The 16,648-nt window shown below is 37.4% G+C and overlaps 1 protein-coding gene across 1 annotated transcript in view; it reads left to right on the top strand.

Moving 5' to 3' along the window:
* LOC125231879 (sodium-dependent neutral amino acid transporter B(0)AT3) overlaps positions 1 to 14,747 on the top strand; it is a 55,978-nt gene extending 41,231 nt beyond the window's left edge. The window contains exons 4-6 of the mRNA XM_048137472.1: positions 11,396 to 11,533; positions 12,408 to 12,533; positions 13,711 to 14,747. Coding sequence (XP_047993429.1) covers positions 11,396 to 11,533; positions 12,408 to 12,533; positions 13,711 to 13,897 — 451 coding nt within the window. The 3' untranslated portion in view covers positions 13,898 to 14,747. The remainder of the gene's footprint in view (positions 1 to 11,395; positions 11,534 to 12,407; positions 12,534 to 13,710) is intronic.
* Positions 14,748 to 16,648: the final 1,901 nt, after the last annotated feature.

Raw genomic sequence — 16,648 nt, forward strand, 5'->3', positions numbered from 1 at the left:
TGAAACTAAAAATCGGAAATATCGAACTTAGCTGTAAACAAGTTTATGCACCAACGGAGGCAGCCGTTGACGATGAAATAGAGTCATTTTACAGCACTGTCAACAAAGCTCTGAAGTTATCTGGTAAAAACGTCGTAGTTATGGGCGATTTCAATGCTAAAATTGGCCAACCAACTCCTGAAGACAGCTCAATCATGAAACAGTACGGGTATGGAGAACGCAACACTAGAGGCGAACGATTGGCACAGTTCGCCCACGAAAACAATCCATACTTAATATTATAAATGCGAAAGTAACTCTGTCTGTCTGTCTGTCTGTCTGTCTGTTACGCTTTCCCGCTTAAACCACGCAGCCGATTTTGATGAAATTTGGAACATTATAAATGCGAAAGTAACTCTGTCTGTCTGTCTGTCTGTCTGTCTGTCTGTCTGTCTGTTACACTTTCCCGCTTAAACCACGCAGCCGATTTTGATGAAATTTGGAACAGACAATCTTTAGACCCTGAGACAAAACATAGGCTACTTTTTATTTCGAAAAAAAGGGATGAAGGGGTTGAAAAAGAGGTTGAAAGTTTGTATGGGATTTCTTAATTTACTATCCATATCCATACTAATATTATAAATGCGAAAGTAACTCTGTCTGTCTGTCTGTCTGTCTGTTACGCTTTCCCGCTTAAACCACGCAGCCGATTTTGATGAAATTTGGAACAGACAATCTTTAGACCCTGAGACAAAACATAGGCTACTTTTTATTTCGAAAAAAAGGGATGAAGGGGTTGAAAAAGAGGTTGAAAGTTTGTATGGGATTTCTTAATTTTAAAAGATAAAACCATGAAACTTTATATTTTAGCACTTGATAAGAAATCATTAAACATATATTTAAAGTCACATACAGGTCGAACGCGATTAATTAACATTATTTTTACCTTTAAAATAAACATGGTGGGAAATAAACATTAACTAAAAGCGGGTAGATTATATTTATTTGTCTACCCCGAACATTTATATAAATTAATATCGGGTAGTTTTGTGTTGTTTACATCTCCGGTCACATTTTGCTGGGACGTCAGTCTTCCGCGACCACGGCCAGTGAAACCTGGCCGAAACGTTGGGAAAAAAGGTAAAAATAATGTTAATTAATCGCGTTCGACCTGTATGTGACTTTAAATATGTGTACAAAGCGCGAGAACTTAAAGTGTTATATCATTAAACATCTTGATAAGGGATAGGGATAGGGATAGGGATAGCGATAGGGATAGCGATAGGGATAGGGATAGCGATAGGGATAGCGATAGCGATAGCGATAGCGATAGCGATAGCGATAGCGATAGCGATAGCAATAGCGATAGGGATAGGGATACGGATACGGATAATATGGGTATCGTTAGAGGGATACGGATAATCGGTCGGCGGTCTCTTACAATCAATGTGCTCTAAGACGATCGTTGTTTGCTTGCTTGAAGATTACGTTTGCGATAAGTATAAGCAAAATGTAAAAAATTGTAAGGGATAATAGAAAAAAGTACTTTTTACCCACCGATCATAGTGTCGAAATACGGGCTATGTGGGATGTTTATAAAGGTTTCCCCAGCGTATATAGAATTACCTACGCTGTGGTCGATGTGTAATATTTCTACAATCATTGCAAGCAAAAGTATTATGTGCAATCGAAATAATCGCAGATAAATATACCTACAGAGAAACCTAAGGATCCAAATGAAAATCTTAATGAATACTTTTATTACGCGGGCGAAGCCGCGGGTAAAAGCTAGTTTGCACATAATGAACACATTTTTTAAAAAGAAAAATAAACAAAAATGGACATGGAGATCTCCAAACGGCGTCACAAAAAACGAGATTGACTATATCTTAACAAACATGTGTCATAACGTTCAAGACATACAAGTAATTAATGTATCATTTCCATCAGATCACAGATTTGTAAGAGGCACTTTCAAGTTAAACAAAATCAAAAACAAGAGATCAAGCTACGCTAAAAATCCGAAGAGCCTATTAAAAACCGAGGAAGAAATTTCAAGCTATCTCGAGGCACTAAGTAAATGCCAAGAGGATCTTTGCCACCGACATGAAGATGATACCGTACAAGAATATTACGACAGAATAACATATGCTATAGAAAACAGTCTAGAAATTGCCTTCACAACGCACACAAATAAAACTGGCAGTCGTATTATATCAGAACGCACAAAAAGGCTCTTACAACGAAGAATAGATCTAAAAAAGCAAAAACCAAAATCACGTGAAATGAAAAACGAACTTAAAGCACTGTACAAACTTATAAGTAAGTATATCCGACAAGACTATAAAAACCACCGACAACGCACTATAATAAAGTACCTCGAGTCAACTGGCAGCCTGAAAAGAGCCTATAAGGAACTTCAATCGCACAAATCCTGGATAGAGGGCCTTCGCGGACTACATGATGAAACACACAACAGAAAAGACATACTCCAGATAGCCACAAAGTTCTATAAAAAGCTCTACGATACTCCAGTACAAACTGAAACTTCTTCTTATAACCCAGATGAATCAGGAAACTCGTCAGAGCCAAAACCAGCGGACGAAATAGAAATTATCGGCGCAATAAAGCAGCTCAAATTGGAAAAAAGCCCAGGACCCGACAGGATAACTAACGAATCAATAAAAATTGCCTGTACTCTTCTCGCTACACCTCTAAAAACACTGATTAATAAAATATTACATACTGGAACCACACCTAAGCAATGGTCAGAGTCAAATATTATACTATTGTACAAAAAAGGAGATCCCAAAGATATAAGTAACTACAGACCTATCAGTCTCCTTCCTGCATTATACAAGTTATTCTCGTCCATAATAGAGAAAAGAATAAGTCCTACATTAGAAATTTATCAACAAATCGAGAAAGCTGGATTTCGCAAAGGCTATTCTACAATTTACCACATCCATTCTGTAGAGCTACTTATAGAGAAGTACCAAGAGTTTAGAAGGACGCTCTACATAGCCTTCATCGATTACCAAAAAGCCTTTGACACTCTACATTATTCATCAATATGGCAAGCCCTAGCAGCTCAAAATGTAGAGTCAAAATACATTAAGATTCTGCAATATCTCTATGACAACGGTACTAGCAGAGTGAAACTGGAGTCAACGGGACCATCTTTTCCAATAAAAAGAGGAACGAGACAGGGGGACCCGCTCTCACCCAGAATTTTTATAGCTGTGCTGGAAATGGTCATAAGCAAATTAAACTGGAAAAGAGTAGGCTTGAATATAAATGGAAAACGCATAAGCCACCTGAGGTTCGCAGACGACTTGGTCTTGCTATCAGAAAACAGTGCAAACCTGGTATACATGATAAACACTCTACAAAAATCAAGTAGAGAAGTAGGCCTAGAAATGAATTTCAGTAAACTGAAATAAATGTCATATACAAAGAAAAAAAATGACCAAGGCCTCCAAAAAAAAAGGGGGGGGGCGCCTTAGCCTTCGATAATTGTGTCATATACTTGAAAATTTCGACCCTTGCCACCGTGACCGAATGGCCGAGTGGTTTGAGGCATCCGTCGCGATAACGGAGGACGCTGGTTCGAATCCAGCTTTGGACACTTGGAGGCCTTGGTCATTTTTTCTTTGTATATGACATTTATTTCAGTTTATAGTTAAAATAGTAGTGTGTCTACTAAAAAATACAAATTAAATTATTTTCTATGAGGATAATTTAGTTTGTTCTAAGAATGAATTTCAGTAAGACCAAAATAATGACAAATTCATTAAAACAGCCAATAATCATCGAAAACGTACCGCTGGAATATGTAGAGTCATACATATACTTGGGCAAGCTAATATCTTTCGAAAAAGAAAGCAACGAAATGGAAATCGACAGAAGAGTGAAAGGAGCATGGAATAAGTATTGGAGCATGAAGGAGATTTTCAAAAGTCAGATACCTGTAAAGATAAAGAAAAAAGTAATGGATACCTGCCTATTGCCGTCGCTCACCTACGCTTGCCAGACATGGAAATTTACAATGCAAATAAAAAACAAAATAAACTCATGCCAACGAAGTATGGAAAGAAGCATGTTAAATATCAGAAAGATTAAAAAAATACGCCACTCTAAAATAAGACAAGTATCTGGAGTAATAGACGCCTTAAGTTACTCAAAAAAAATGAAATGGCGATGGGCAGGCCACGTAGCCCGCATGAGCAATGATCGCTGGACAACCGTGCTAACAAAATGGCCGGGGCCACTAGGAAAAAGGAAACGCGGAAAACCGAGAGCCAGATGGGAAGACGATATCACGCATACGGCTGGCGAGCAATGGATGACACTAGCAAAAGATAGAGACTACTGGGCATCTCTGGAGGAGGCCTTTATCCTCAACTAAGAGGGGTTCTCGCCTTGTACTGATAAGTCAATTAATTAATTAAGTCAATTATTATTAAGTCAATTTCTTAAATTAAATTCAATCTTAAATAGTGTAATAATATAAAATAAGTACTGTAACTGCATGATATAGAGTCACATAATCAAATGATATAATTATTTTTAATGATACAATTAATTATATGCTAATATTTTTTTTTGTAAGATTATTATTCTATAAGTTAATTTGCGAGAAATAAAAGGCTTTTTTATTTATTTTATTTATTGTAAAAGTAAAATAAAAACATATAGTAGGTACTTAATGCCTAATGGAATTATCTACCAGTTAATCATCCAGAGACATATAAAAATGGTGCAAGGAGAAAGAAAAATGATATTGATCTTATCTAAATCAATCTCATAAAAAATATCTTGCCCGACGAAGCACATAAAAACTTATGACAGCCTTTTCGCTATCTATAATAAATCAACTGCCCGGCAACTGCGTAGGAACAAAGTTTGTAAACTGAAACGTACCCGAATTTGGCACATTTTCGGGCCGTAACTCACCGTAACTCGCCGTAACTTGCCGGAACTTCGTAACAACGAGTCGGGATCTGGGGCAGTCAATATGGTAATGCTACACCAATATTTGGAGGGTCCGGAAACTCTCAACTTATTTGCGGCGTCTTTGGTAATGTGACATGACACGTGATTGTTAAACTAAGGGTAACATTACTCTTACTTAGAAAGTGACCAGTCAAAGTGAAAATACTTTAAAACATTTATTTATAGAAATAGAATTAGAAATATTTATTCATGAACATTGACAAAAGAAATAAAGTTACACTTACACGTACAGAAAAGAACAACAGAAAATTATTTACAAATTACAAAAAAAAAAAAATTAAGTAGGTAGGTACATATTTGCCACGAAATGGTCCTGACTCAGCATGGTGTTAGCCTGGGAGGGCCATTTAAGTAAGTGGGATCCAATTCTAATTGTCTCTTATGAAACCTTCACATAGGACATAGGTGTAAGTATCTACACTAAAAGAAAAATTTCTCTTGTCCCTTCATGTAGTGGTGCACTGTTACCTCGTCAATATTTTGTAGTATAATTTATGCCATCCTCCCACCATGCAAAAGAATACTGAAAGTAAACATCTACCTACTTATTATGTGTAAACGCCGTGGATAAAATTTGGTACTTAAATATAATTAAGTACCTACCTACTTAATAAACAAAATAATTAAGCATATTAGTTTAGGGAATGGTAAAATTTACGCTAAAGCCCAATAACTTTCTAAAAATTCGTAATTAGGTACCTACGTTTCCATAGCAACGATATAGCATAGGACCTTTTACATACATATGGAACACCAGTGGCCCGTTTCTCGAAAGGTACAAGCCTTGTATTACAAGTGTGTTTCCATGACAACCCATACGATTTGACAGTTCGCGCACTTGTAATACAAGGCTTGTACCTTTCGAGAAACGGGCCCCAGATCTCAAGCACCATCTTAAGATTCTTAAGTAAACGGTTGGATAAAATATGGGCGATATAATAACTCATATTCGATGTTATTACAGCTCGAGGTAAAGTTTCGGCTCACGTTCGCCGAGTTTTCAAAGCCACAGCGACTTTCATTTGATAGCGCGAAGTTTTCTTCATCTTTATGAAGAACTTGGATTATATTTTCTTTTTATAAAACTATTTTATCGCGATTCGAACTTCGATAATGAAGATACGTCGAATATTATCTGATCGGATTCGTCAGTGTCAAAATTGACGCGTTTTCTTGAAGAAATTACAATATGGGATTTGATGAATTGCTCCGAATAAGTCCGTTTACACATTATCCGATCCGACATCGGATGTCGGAAGGATTTCAATGGAAAAAATCAAGATGGCGCCTGTAATGTACGGGATATAGGTCCGACATCCGATCGGATAATGTGAAAACGCACTTACAAAGATCGCTTTAGGTACACCCTAGGGCCTATGTAGTTGTATAATATGCAATTGTACCTCATGCATGTTCTCAATTACTTTGTCATATTAAATATATGTAGACGGTCAACTAAAAAAATCGCGCTAAATAAAAACTTTCTAACAGAAATTAAACCTTCACGCCTACATTTTCAATCAACTTTTAATTCGTCTCCTGCTTGTCGATGATTTCGTCAATATAAAACTGCAAATCTCAGAATTTTGCCCGACTGACCTTGTAACAGCCATTGATAAATTCTTTCCCACTCAAATCTAGTCTCAGCCAACAAATTCCAAATTCAAATTGTTTTTGTAACGTAAAGGTGCTTACTTTACGGCTATGACTCTCGCCAGCCAGCATTCACGAACCTTTGACAGGCTTAAATGTAAGCTGCTTAACGCTGCTCAAACACGGTGGCCATTTACATTGACTCATTCAATTACTTTCGCATTTACTTAGGCTTTGAATTTTTCGATACGTTTTTGAGGTTTTGATTTTGTATAGAAGGAAGAAAAAGAAACTGTCAGTTACTTTAACACCTTGCAGGGCACTACTCCAGACACAAGAAAAAGATCCATGGGCTTACGCGTGCCTTGCGATGCGCCTTCAGGGTTAGGTAATATCTGGGCGAGCGAGCTTCGCTCGGTTCTAGTTTATTATATCACGTCATTATATTAAAAAAAAAACTTTTATAATACAAAAAAAAAAACTTTATTTCTGGCCGGGATTCGAAACCCTGACACCTGCGATGTGCTTGCGAACATTAGACCGACCTCTTACGAGCTACGTTCAGCCGATGCGCGTTCGGCGAAATTAACGACCATATTTTGCGTTTACAAACGCGAAAGAAAAACGCATGAAAACTCGAAAATTCGCGTTTTCCGGGGTCTAAGGCTAACCTGGATCGATTTTTCACCCCCGAAAACCCCCACCTAACAAATTTCAGCGAAATCGTTAGAGCGGTTTCTGAGATCGTCGATATATAATATAAATAAATAAATAAATATACAAGAATTGCTCGTTTAAAGATATCTTGATAAACTTTCGAAGAAATGGACCTTGCTTTTAAAGTACCATAACAGGAAAACTGTAAGAACAACTCCTTGTAGGTCTAGTAGTGTGACGTAAATGTGAGGTCCCACGAAGGCCTCGACCTTGTCTCCCATAAACGACCCGACATGAATTATTCGAGCCTGACGCTCCGCTGAGCCTTTTGTGACATAATGCGTAACTTAATCGATTTGGAATGACTCGATTCTTTATAAATAGGGATAATACGATGAAAAATTGGTGTAATTTATGGAAGGTTTAGTAAGGGTAAAGTCTTAAAATAGAACAAAATAAGCTTCACCACATATAATAGCCGGAATAGCCCTTATTAGAGCTGGTTTCAAGACGTCAGAGTTTTAACCTACTACTTACTACCTAAGCGCCAATGTGACTTGACTTCGACTGAGATAATGACTCGATCTAAGTGTTTGTCATAAAGCTAGCTTCTAGTACTTATTGCTAAGTTTAGGTACTATTCAAGACTTTTTTAACAAAACCTGATTCACCAAAGTTTATTTGCGCCTAGCTTATTTCTGTCGAAAACGAAGTTTAAATCGTTTTTCAACTTCCTAGTCTAGCCTTCCATCCAATTTCCTGTATGCGAGTAAGTATAATGAAGTTCCTTAAAGCTTGCTCGTTAGCCTGAAATCCTGGGTGCTTGCTCTCTATCGCGCTTATTGCGCGACAGAGCCAGCGGCGTATCGCTTTCGTTTGGCGTCGGAGAAATGCCATTCGGCTACGGGGCCTGATATATAATCGCTAACTTTCTCTTGTGAGTAGTTAAGATAGCGCCTGATAAAAAACTGAAGGCAATCATAATATAATTCAACATGAGCATCAATAATCAGGCGCTGCCTTCGTTTATCTCACATTTGTGGTGAAACTAAATTTTTTTAACCCTCTTTAAGGAATGATTTCCGAGTTGAAAATTATACTATGCTTCCTCGAGGTTTTAAACACGCGGGTTCAATGCTTTTTAGGATTGAGCTTAGTATGTCAGTTGAGTTAACTGAAGGAGCTACCTGTGTAAAAAAAACATAAGCTATTTTCGGTGAAATTGGACACCCCAGCGGCAATTAGATAGCAAAAAATGTTCTAGGAAAAGTTGTAATAATCCTTTTAAGCGAGAGGCCTATTTTTACTTCCAACGATATGAGGACAATTTATGTATTTGGGGTGAGATGCCGTTTGTTTTCTGCATACAAATGTACTCAAATATTTTAAAAGGAGTCGGTTTTTATACCTAATATGAGACAAAAAATATTCGACTGAGGGAATAAAGGTGTGGCCTTCACATTCGATATTTTATTTAAACTAGAGCAAAAATAGAAAAAAAATCACACCTCTGGCAGGACTCGTACGTATGCCCTTCTGGATTGCCGGTTGCCGGTCCAGCCGCTGAGGTAGTATAGTAGTTTTACGACCATTTAAATATCTGGCACAAATTCCAAATCATTCGGAAATTGATATTGGGGTACAGTAACCGGTAACATTTCGCAAAATCAATCATGGCTCTAAAACCACAAATAATTTCTTTTCATTTACGTCAAAAACTTGGCACGCTTTGCCCGCATAGGTGTCGGAAATACAAATTGGAGTATACAATGCCGGCCAAAAGTTTTTAAACCTTAAAACACTACACCTAATGACCAAAATACAGTATCTAACTTGGTTCGCAATACCAAGTTAGATACGAGTAACGAGTAAGCTAGTAATATAATGCTATTCGATTAAGAACCTAAAACCAATATGAATAAAAGGTAAAATATGAAGGGGTCATATATCTTTATCTTCCCAGATATTCTTTTGTGAACCTTTTGTAGGTAATGTATGGAACAGGATCGATAATAGTGGCAAGAGCTGGTATAGATGATGAATGATGATGCATTGTTCAGCAAGATGACAAGTAAATATGGTATTAAATACAAAACAAGGCTCCATCGGTGCCTGAGCCGTGAATCGAATGGGTCTTCAACTAGGCGGCAATTTGTTCTCTTGAATGGTAATTTACATTAACTTTCTGCACAGAATGGCAAACACTTTTCTCTTTGCTTTTCCTTTGGAATCTGAATTAAGCGGGTTGATTGACAGGGCTTTTATTTGCTGTTTTACATATAAAAATATTAACAATTTTGTACTCCTTGAGATAACAGGCTCATTCTCTTACTAATTTTAATGTGCAGGAGCGAGTTACATTGAGTGGGTCGAAAAGAAGACGACCGCATTGGGTTAGGCCGTTTTCACATTATCCGATCCGATATCGGGTGTCGGACCGACATCCTACATCCGATAAACGCTTCCGATAGTGTCGAATGTCGGTCCGATAAAACGCATTGTTCCAAATCAATGAAGTATGATTTTGTATCAAAAAATATTTAAAAAATGTTTTATATTTAATAATTATAAGCACTATATCCTAAATATTATATTGTAAAATTAAGATAACGAGCATAAAAAATAGAGTGTCAGGCAAAATAAATAAATTTACATTCAACTATATCTACTAAAAGATGAAAAAACTAGTATCCGCAATTCGGACCGATGCATTACAACCTTTTTTTTTTTTCAATGGAAATTTTCAACTAATTTGAATTTCGATCATTAGCAGCTGTTTAATAGACGCCATTTTTGTCACGCACACTACTACAAACCGTATGTATACATTATATACGCACACAAACTAATATTATCGGCCGACAACTGGCGGGGGGTCCGGCATGCCAAAAAATGTCGGAAGCGTCCTGCCGATATCGGCAGTTCCATGGTGCCTCGGACAAAAACTTTTGTAGGAGAGTGCCATCGGCATTAAATCCGCAATTTTTGCGTTTTATATCGATTTTTAGTAATAATGATCTATTAAATACATAAATGAAGACCTGGAAGCGCATAAATCTTACATTTTACATCCTTCCTACATCCGATATCGGATCGGATAATGTGAAAACGGCCTTACACGGGTTTTGTTATGTTTTATTCCACTTCATTGTGAACTAGCAAGTCACGCAATTTTCTAGTCTACTCTGATGAAAACTAGCACACTCGATTTGATTAGCCTGAGGGAGAATCCTACTTGACGGGGCATCGTTTAAGTGTTATCTGATTAATTAATAACGAGAGCTATTTGATTCTATCCGTATCGTAATATCCCAAATAATTTTTAAATATACTCTTATGGGTCTTCAGATTTTATGACCGGATTATCGTTTATAATTTATTTTTCTTTGACCTTGAATAAAGTCAAATTAACTGCTTTAAAATTGATAAAGGTAGGTGAATCTAGTAATAAAGATGATTTACCACCTGTGGAACTACTGGCAGCAGTGATAAACGCATTTTTTGCGTTGTAGTTTCCTCGCTATAGTGAGGAGAAAAGTTTTGTGTTACACTCGGGTGCAAATGTATTTTACTTCTCGTGTGTTAAAAAACTCGCAAATTCAGGATTCTATTCTCGAACCACTCGCTTCGCTCGTGGTTCAACTATAGAATCCTTTCACTTGCTCGTTTTTCAATTCCACACTCGGCGTTAAAATACAACTTTGCCCCCTTGTATAACAAATAACTATTTCTGTCCTCCTGCCAGAAAGCGTCAAATTTTAGGTCGGTGCGCTAAACGAAGTTATCTCCCGCTTCCCGACTCGAGAAGATTTCTTCTTCTTGAGGCTGAGGCGTAGGGTTAGAGCCGGCGTTGCTTTATTTGACGTTCATATGCACATTGTATTGTAATATGCCTATTTGGAAAAATAAATATTTCATTTCATTTCATCAAACAGAAAAATTGTATAAGTACACGCCTTGGCCCAATAAATAAGAAAATCTCAAAACATATGTACCTAATTTTTGGCCGAGGCGAGACACTTATTTTACTTTAATGGCCTAGGCTCATATGTAATCAACTATTTGAATAGGTTAGTCTCTATTCTGTCTGTAGGTTAGTATTGTAGACCATGTGGATTTGGCCTATACAATGTGCAAAACCTCTTTTCAGGTTCGCGGACGATATCGAGCTGATGACTGGCACGCGACCAGGCATCTACTGGCTCATCTGCTGGAAGTACCTCTCGCCTCTAGCCATGCTTGCTATCCTTGTCTCCTCGTTTGTGGAAATGGCCACTGAGGGATCTGGGTAATTTTTTTAAAGCTTTTAAATTGGACCCTGAATCTTTGTCAATCACCAAATATTGGATAAATATGATGAAAAGTAGTTGGCCTAAGATAGAACCTTGTGCGACGCCACATTGTAAATGTCTTTTTAGCTTAACTGTGTCCTCTTCTGCCTATATCTGAAGTCATTGAGAGCCTAATGATTATTGTAAGCAGTTCGCCCTTTACACTGTAGGGCTCCAGTAGGTAAATTTTGACAAGAAGTTTTTCAATATCAACACTTGGGCAGGGTAACTATAGGTACATCACATTTTAAAATTTGCGTTACTTGTGTTATGTGATTATATAGTACATTAAGTAGAAATTTCTTATTCGTACCCGCACAATCAGAGGCGTATATTATAGCGGTGTATATTCTTTAAGATATTAAATTTTCTTTGCCGCCCCATAAAGAGCCTACCTGTCAGAGCCTTGGATTGGCCCTAGAGTAAATAAATACGGCTCACAATTATGTTGATTTCCATCTCTGTGTTATTGATTACCAGCAACATGGGCGGAACAGTAATAGAAAACAATTGCAATAAAGCAAATTGACGACCGGTCTGGCTCAGTAGGTAGTGACCCTGCCTGCTAAGCCGCGGTCCTGGGTTCGAATCCCGGTAAGGGCATTTATTTGTGTGATGAGCACAGATATTTGTTCCTGAGTCATGGATGTTTTCTATGTATATAAGTATGTATTTATCTATTTAAGTATGTATATCGTCGCTTAGCACCCATAGTACAAGCTTTGCTTAGTTTGGGGCTAAGTTGATCTGTGTAAGGTGTCCCCAATATTTATTTTATTTATTTATTTAATTAATGCTTAAGGTCTTACTATAACAATTTATTTTGTGCAGGTATGATGCTTGGATCCCCGAGCTGGGCGGCACGGTCCGCAAGCCCTGGCCGCTCTGGTCTGTGCTGGTGGTGCTGCTGCTTGTCCTGGCTTCAGTGCTGTGGATCCCCGGCCTGGCCATATGCAGGTAGCGTACTGTTGTGTCGTGTAAGGTTGCCAGAGCTCAACGTGGCAGTCCGCAGGCCGTGGCCGCTCTGGTCTGTGCTGGTGGTGCTGCTGCTTGTCCTGGCTTCAGTGCTGTGGATCCCCGGCCTGGCCATATGCAGGTAGCGTACTGTTGTGTCGTGTAAGGTTGCCAGAGCTCAACGTGGCAGTCCGCAAGCCGTGGACGCTCTGGGCTATGCTGGTGGTGCTGCTGCTTGTCCTGGTTTCAGTGCTGTGGATCCCCGGCCTGGCCATATGCAGGTAGCGTACTGTTGTGTCGTGTAAGGTTGCCAGAGCTCAACATGGCACGGTCCGCAAGCCGTGGCCGCTCTGGGCTATGCTGGTGGTGCTGCTGCTTGTCCTGGCTTCAGTGCTGTGGATCCCCGGCCTGGCCATATGCAGGTAGCGTACTGTTGTGTCGTGTAAGGTTGCCAGAGCTCAACATGGCCGTGGCCGCTCTGATGGTGCTGCTACTCGTTCTGTGGATCCCCGGCCTGGCCATATGCAAGTATAGTATGAATTTTCTGAGATGAACTTTTCGGTTTTGCCCTAATCTGTTAAACAAAGGCCTTTGTTTCTATTATTCGCGGTGGTTAGCTCCCGTTTCCACAGCACGTGCTAAAGTCTCAGTGTAGTTAAAAAGCAACTATCATGATAGCAATAAGGTTCAAATTTATTAAACAGTTTGCAGTGTGCAGGTAACTTTTTTTGAAGATGACAAAACGTGTTATCTCCGAAAGGGCTTTTTATGGATTTGAACCTTATTGCTATCATTATAGTTGCTTTTTAACTACACTGAGACTATAGCACGTGCCGTTTAAACGGGAGCTAACCGCAGCGAATAATAGAAACAAAGGCCTTTGTTTGACAGATTAGGGCAAAAGCGAAAAGTGCATCTCAGAAAATTCATACTATAAAGAGCCTAGTGTTGGACTCCTCTTGGTAAGGTTGTTGATTCTGAGTATGCTCAATGAGGATGCGGAGTATTAGGACCGGCAACACGCATGTAACTCATTAGTTGCAGGCGTCCATATGCTGTGGAGATTGCTTACCACCAGGCGACTATGCTTATTTAACCAATAGAACATTATCTTCATGATACTTGAATTTAGTAATTTCTTTTTAAGAAATGCAAACAATTGACACGAACATTTTTTCAGATACTTCAACATCCCCATAATCGAAGATGAGGAACGCGCCTGGTTCCCAGCCGAAGACCTCCGCGACTTCCACGGCATCGAGCCCCGCCCGGTCTCCGCCGCAGAGACCCTGCTGTTCTGCACTAGGCCTGACGGTGGTGAAGGTTGCTGCTGGCCTGGCTGCTGCGAAACTGATGATGATGAGTAGACTTTAGAACGTTCTTATCCTTTAAGAACGTTACGACAGGTAGTTACATGATAAAGTAGCCATTGCTTTTTAGCTGACTGCTAGACTCACAAGTAGACTCTTTGAACAATAAGCAATCGAAACAGTTCGGTCAAAATAGAGTTGGAGCATTTTGCAACCCGAAGGGCATACTTGAAAACTCGTTCTGGGTTCTGAAGTTGCTAATCTAATTGGTTGATTACCTGTGCATTTAATGATGACCTAGGCCTCAGCTAGTGTCAAAGTGTAGGCACTGATGTAAATATGATTAGCGCACAAAATTCAGTGTAGGTGATGATCTCAATATGTTCTAATTCGCTAATAAGTGTAGTTAAGGTGTTCTTATTTACCAAACAGCAGTTTCATTTCCGAGTCAATCGCACTCGAATCATAATATGTTAATTTTAAGGATTTGTAGAGCAATATACTACCAACGCAAAGTACTATTTTGAATAGTTTACTTTATTTTCTGCTTGTAAAGAGATTCTTCCATTTTTAATGTCTTAGGTTAAAAATCTTTCAGCGCGTAAAGACAATAATACAATAAATAAAAATGTATATATTGTCTATACATATCTACTCAATAAAAGTAATGATTATCCAAAAAAGACAATAACGAACAATATCATGTGTTTTCATATCAAGTCTTTACAACAATAAGCCATGTTTTAGGCATTTAGGCTGCATAGACAGCGTGTATATTGTGACTTTGAAGTTATTTACATTATTTATTAGTAATATAAACATGATAAATACCAAGTGGCTATTTATACATTTTAAACTGTTACTATTTTATAATTTAAATTTACATTTGAATTATATCACGTTTATAGCCAGCACAAAGAGGTGCATAAAGATTGTTTTGTTTTTATACTTAATTTACGTAGATTAAGGTATAAAATAAGATATTTCTTGAATATCTTAGGGTTATAATTTTATAATGTTGTTTATAATTTTAAGATAATTTTAAACTGTTATGGCTGACAATAAAATATACAACTGAGTATGACAATAACGGCAGCTACTTACTGTATTTGTAGGTATTTTAAATAGTTTATAAATTATTTATTTAGCCATTTTCAAATGGATAAAAATATCTCGGTGTCCAACATGTAAAAGACAATAAATAAATCTTCTCGGCCGCCAAATCTTTGATAATATTGTTATATTAAAACGCTATAAAAATCTGTCTTATGTGATGTGTTACTAGCCCTAAAACCTATATAAAATGTTACCCGCTCTCGGTGTTTACTACATAGAAATATGATATACTGTATAACTATCTATAACTAACATATAAATTAGTAATATATGCATCAAGACAATATCAAGTGTAGGTCAAATGACTGCGACCTAGTGTAAGATTAAGATTCGATGTGATAATAATGATTGTTGTTATCTTTTTAAATGATATTGTGAAGATCGTGCAAACTTGAACAGGCCTTATTTTCACACGAATATGTAAAAATAAGGCCATGGAGTTTGTTTTCATGGTTTAACCATTTATATTACAATTCGTCCCGTTCACGAACATATTTGTTATATTCATAGTTATCCATATTTAATAAATAAAATAAGTACTCATAACCTGCTTTCAGTGTGTACGAGTAACATTAATGATTATTACTTGTCACGTACGCCAATAAAATCACTCGCAACGATTCATTTCTTTAGTTACCTAACGAAAGAGGTCGCACACTTCATACTCTGTTTAAATTGTGCTTACATATCTGTTTGTAAATCATATAGTTTTAGCATAAGTAACTTATGATTAACTAAATAATTTACTAAAAAAATAAACACTTTTGCACGTTCCATAGGATAGGCAAAATTAGATCAGATAGTAGGTAAGTACATATTATGATATTATGCCTACAAAGGCAAAGAAGAGAGGTGAAACCGAAAAACATCCACAAATAATTTTTAACCCATGCCTTGGTTATTTTTATCACATTAAAACGTGACTTTATTGAACGTACATTTTCAAAATATCCACCTGATTTTTAAGAATCAGTTTTTCAGGAGGTACTTATTCATTTTAAAATAGCCCTAAGCAGGTACCTTATTGTGTTTAAATTATTTATCCAGTCATGTCATTCGTACGTGTAATTGAATTTTACATTAAATGCCTATAAAATAATCATAATAATTAAAAACTAGAATAAAGTTGTTAAAATCTTTGGTAGTGTTGTATTTACTCTAAGGGCACGCGAATCATAGAATAGATACCGTTGTATACTCGACATAATACTATTTAAGTGACGTGTTGCTTTTCATATCTATCGGCTCCTCCAAATCTCGTTATTAAAAGACATTCTAATTTTTATTATAGTAGTAAAACTATTGAAAATGATTAATTCATTGTACAATTTTTATATTATTTTTGTATCTAACTTCAGTTCTGTACCAATATTGTGTTTGATACCTGGGCGTTTTCCAAATTAAATCCCGAAAATCGAATTTCACCTGATCTGGACGTGTTTGGGCTCATTCTACTCAGAATCACGAGCTGATTCGATCCCGACGATTAAAAAATGTGTCCCAAATTTTCCATACAAAATTCGAGTTTCCCAATACGTCACGCTCGTAGTAAGTTCATACTAAAATCGTGACGTAAAAGGAAAAAAATATTAGGACACTTTTTTATCGTCGGGATCGAATCAGCTCGTGATTCTGAGTAGAATGAGCCCAGACACGTCCAGATCTGGTGAAATTCGATTTTCGGGATTTAAT

Source organism: Leguminivora glycinivorella, chromosome 12 (genome assembly GCF_023078275.1).
Source record: "Leguminivora glycinivorella isolate SPB_JAAS2020 chromosome 12, LegGlyc_1.1, whole genome shotgun sequence".
Taxonomy (NCBI): domain Eukaryota; kingdom Metazoa; phylum Arthropoda; class Insecta; order Lepidoptera; family Tortricidae; genus Leguminivora; species Leguminivora glycinivorella.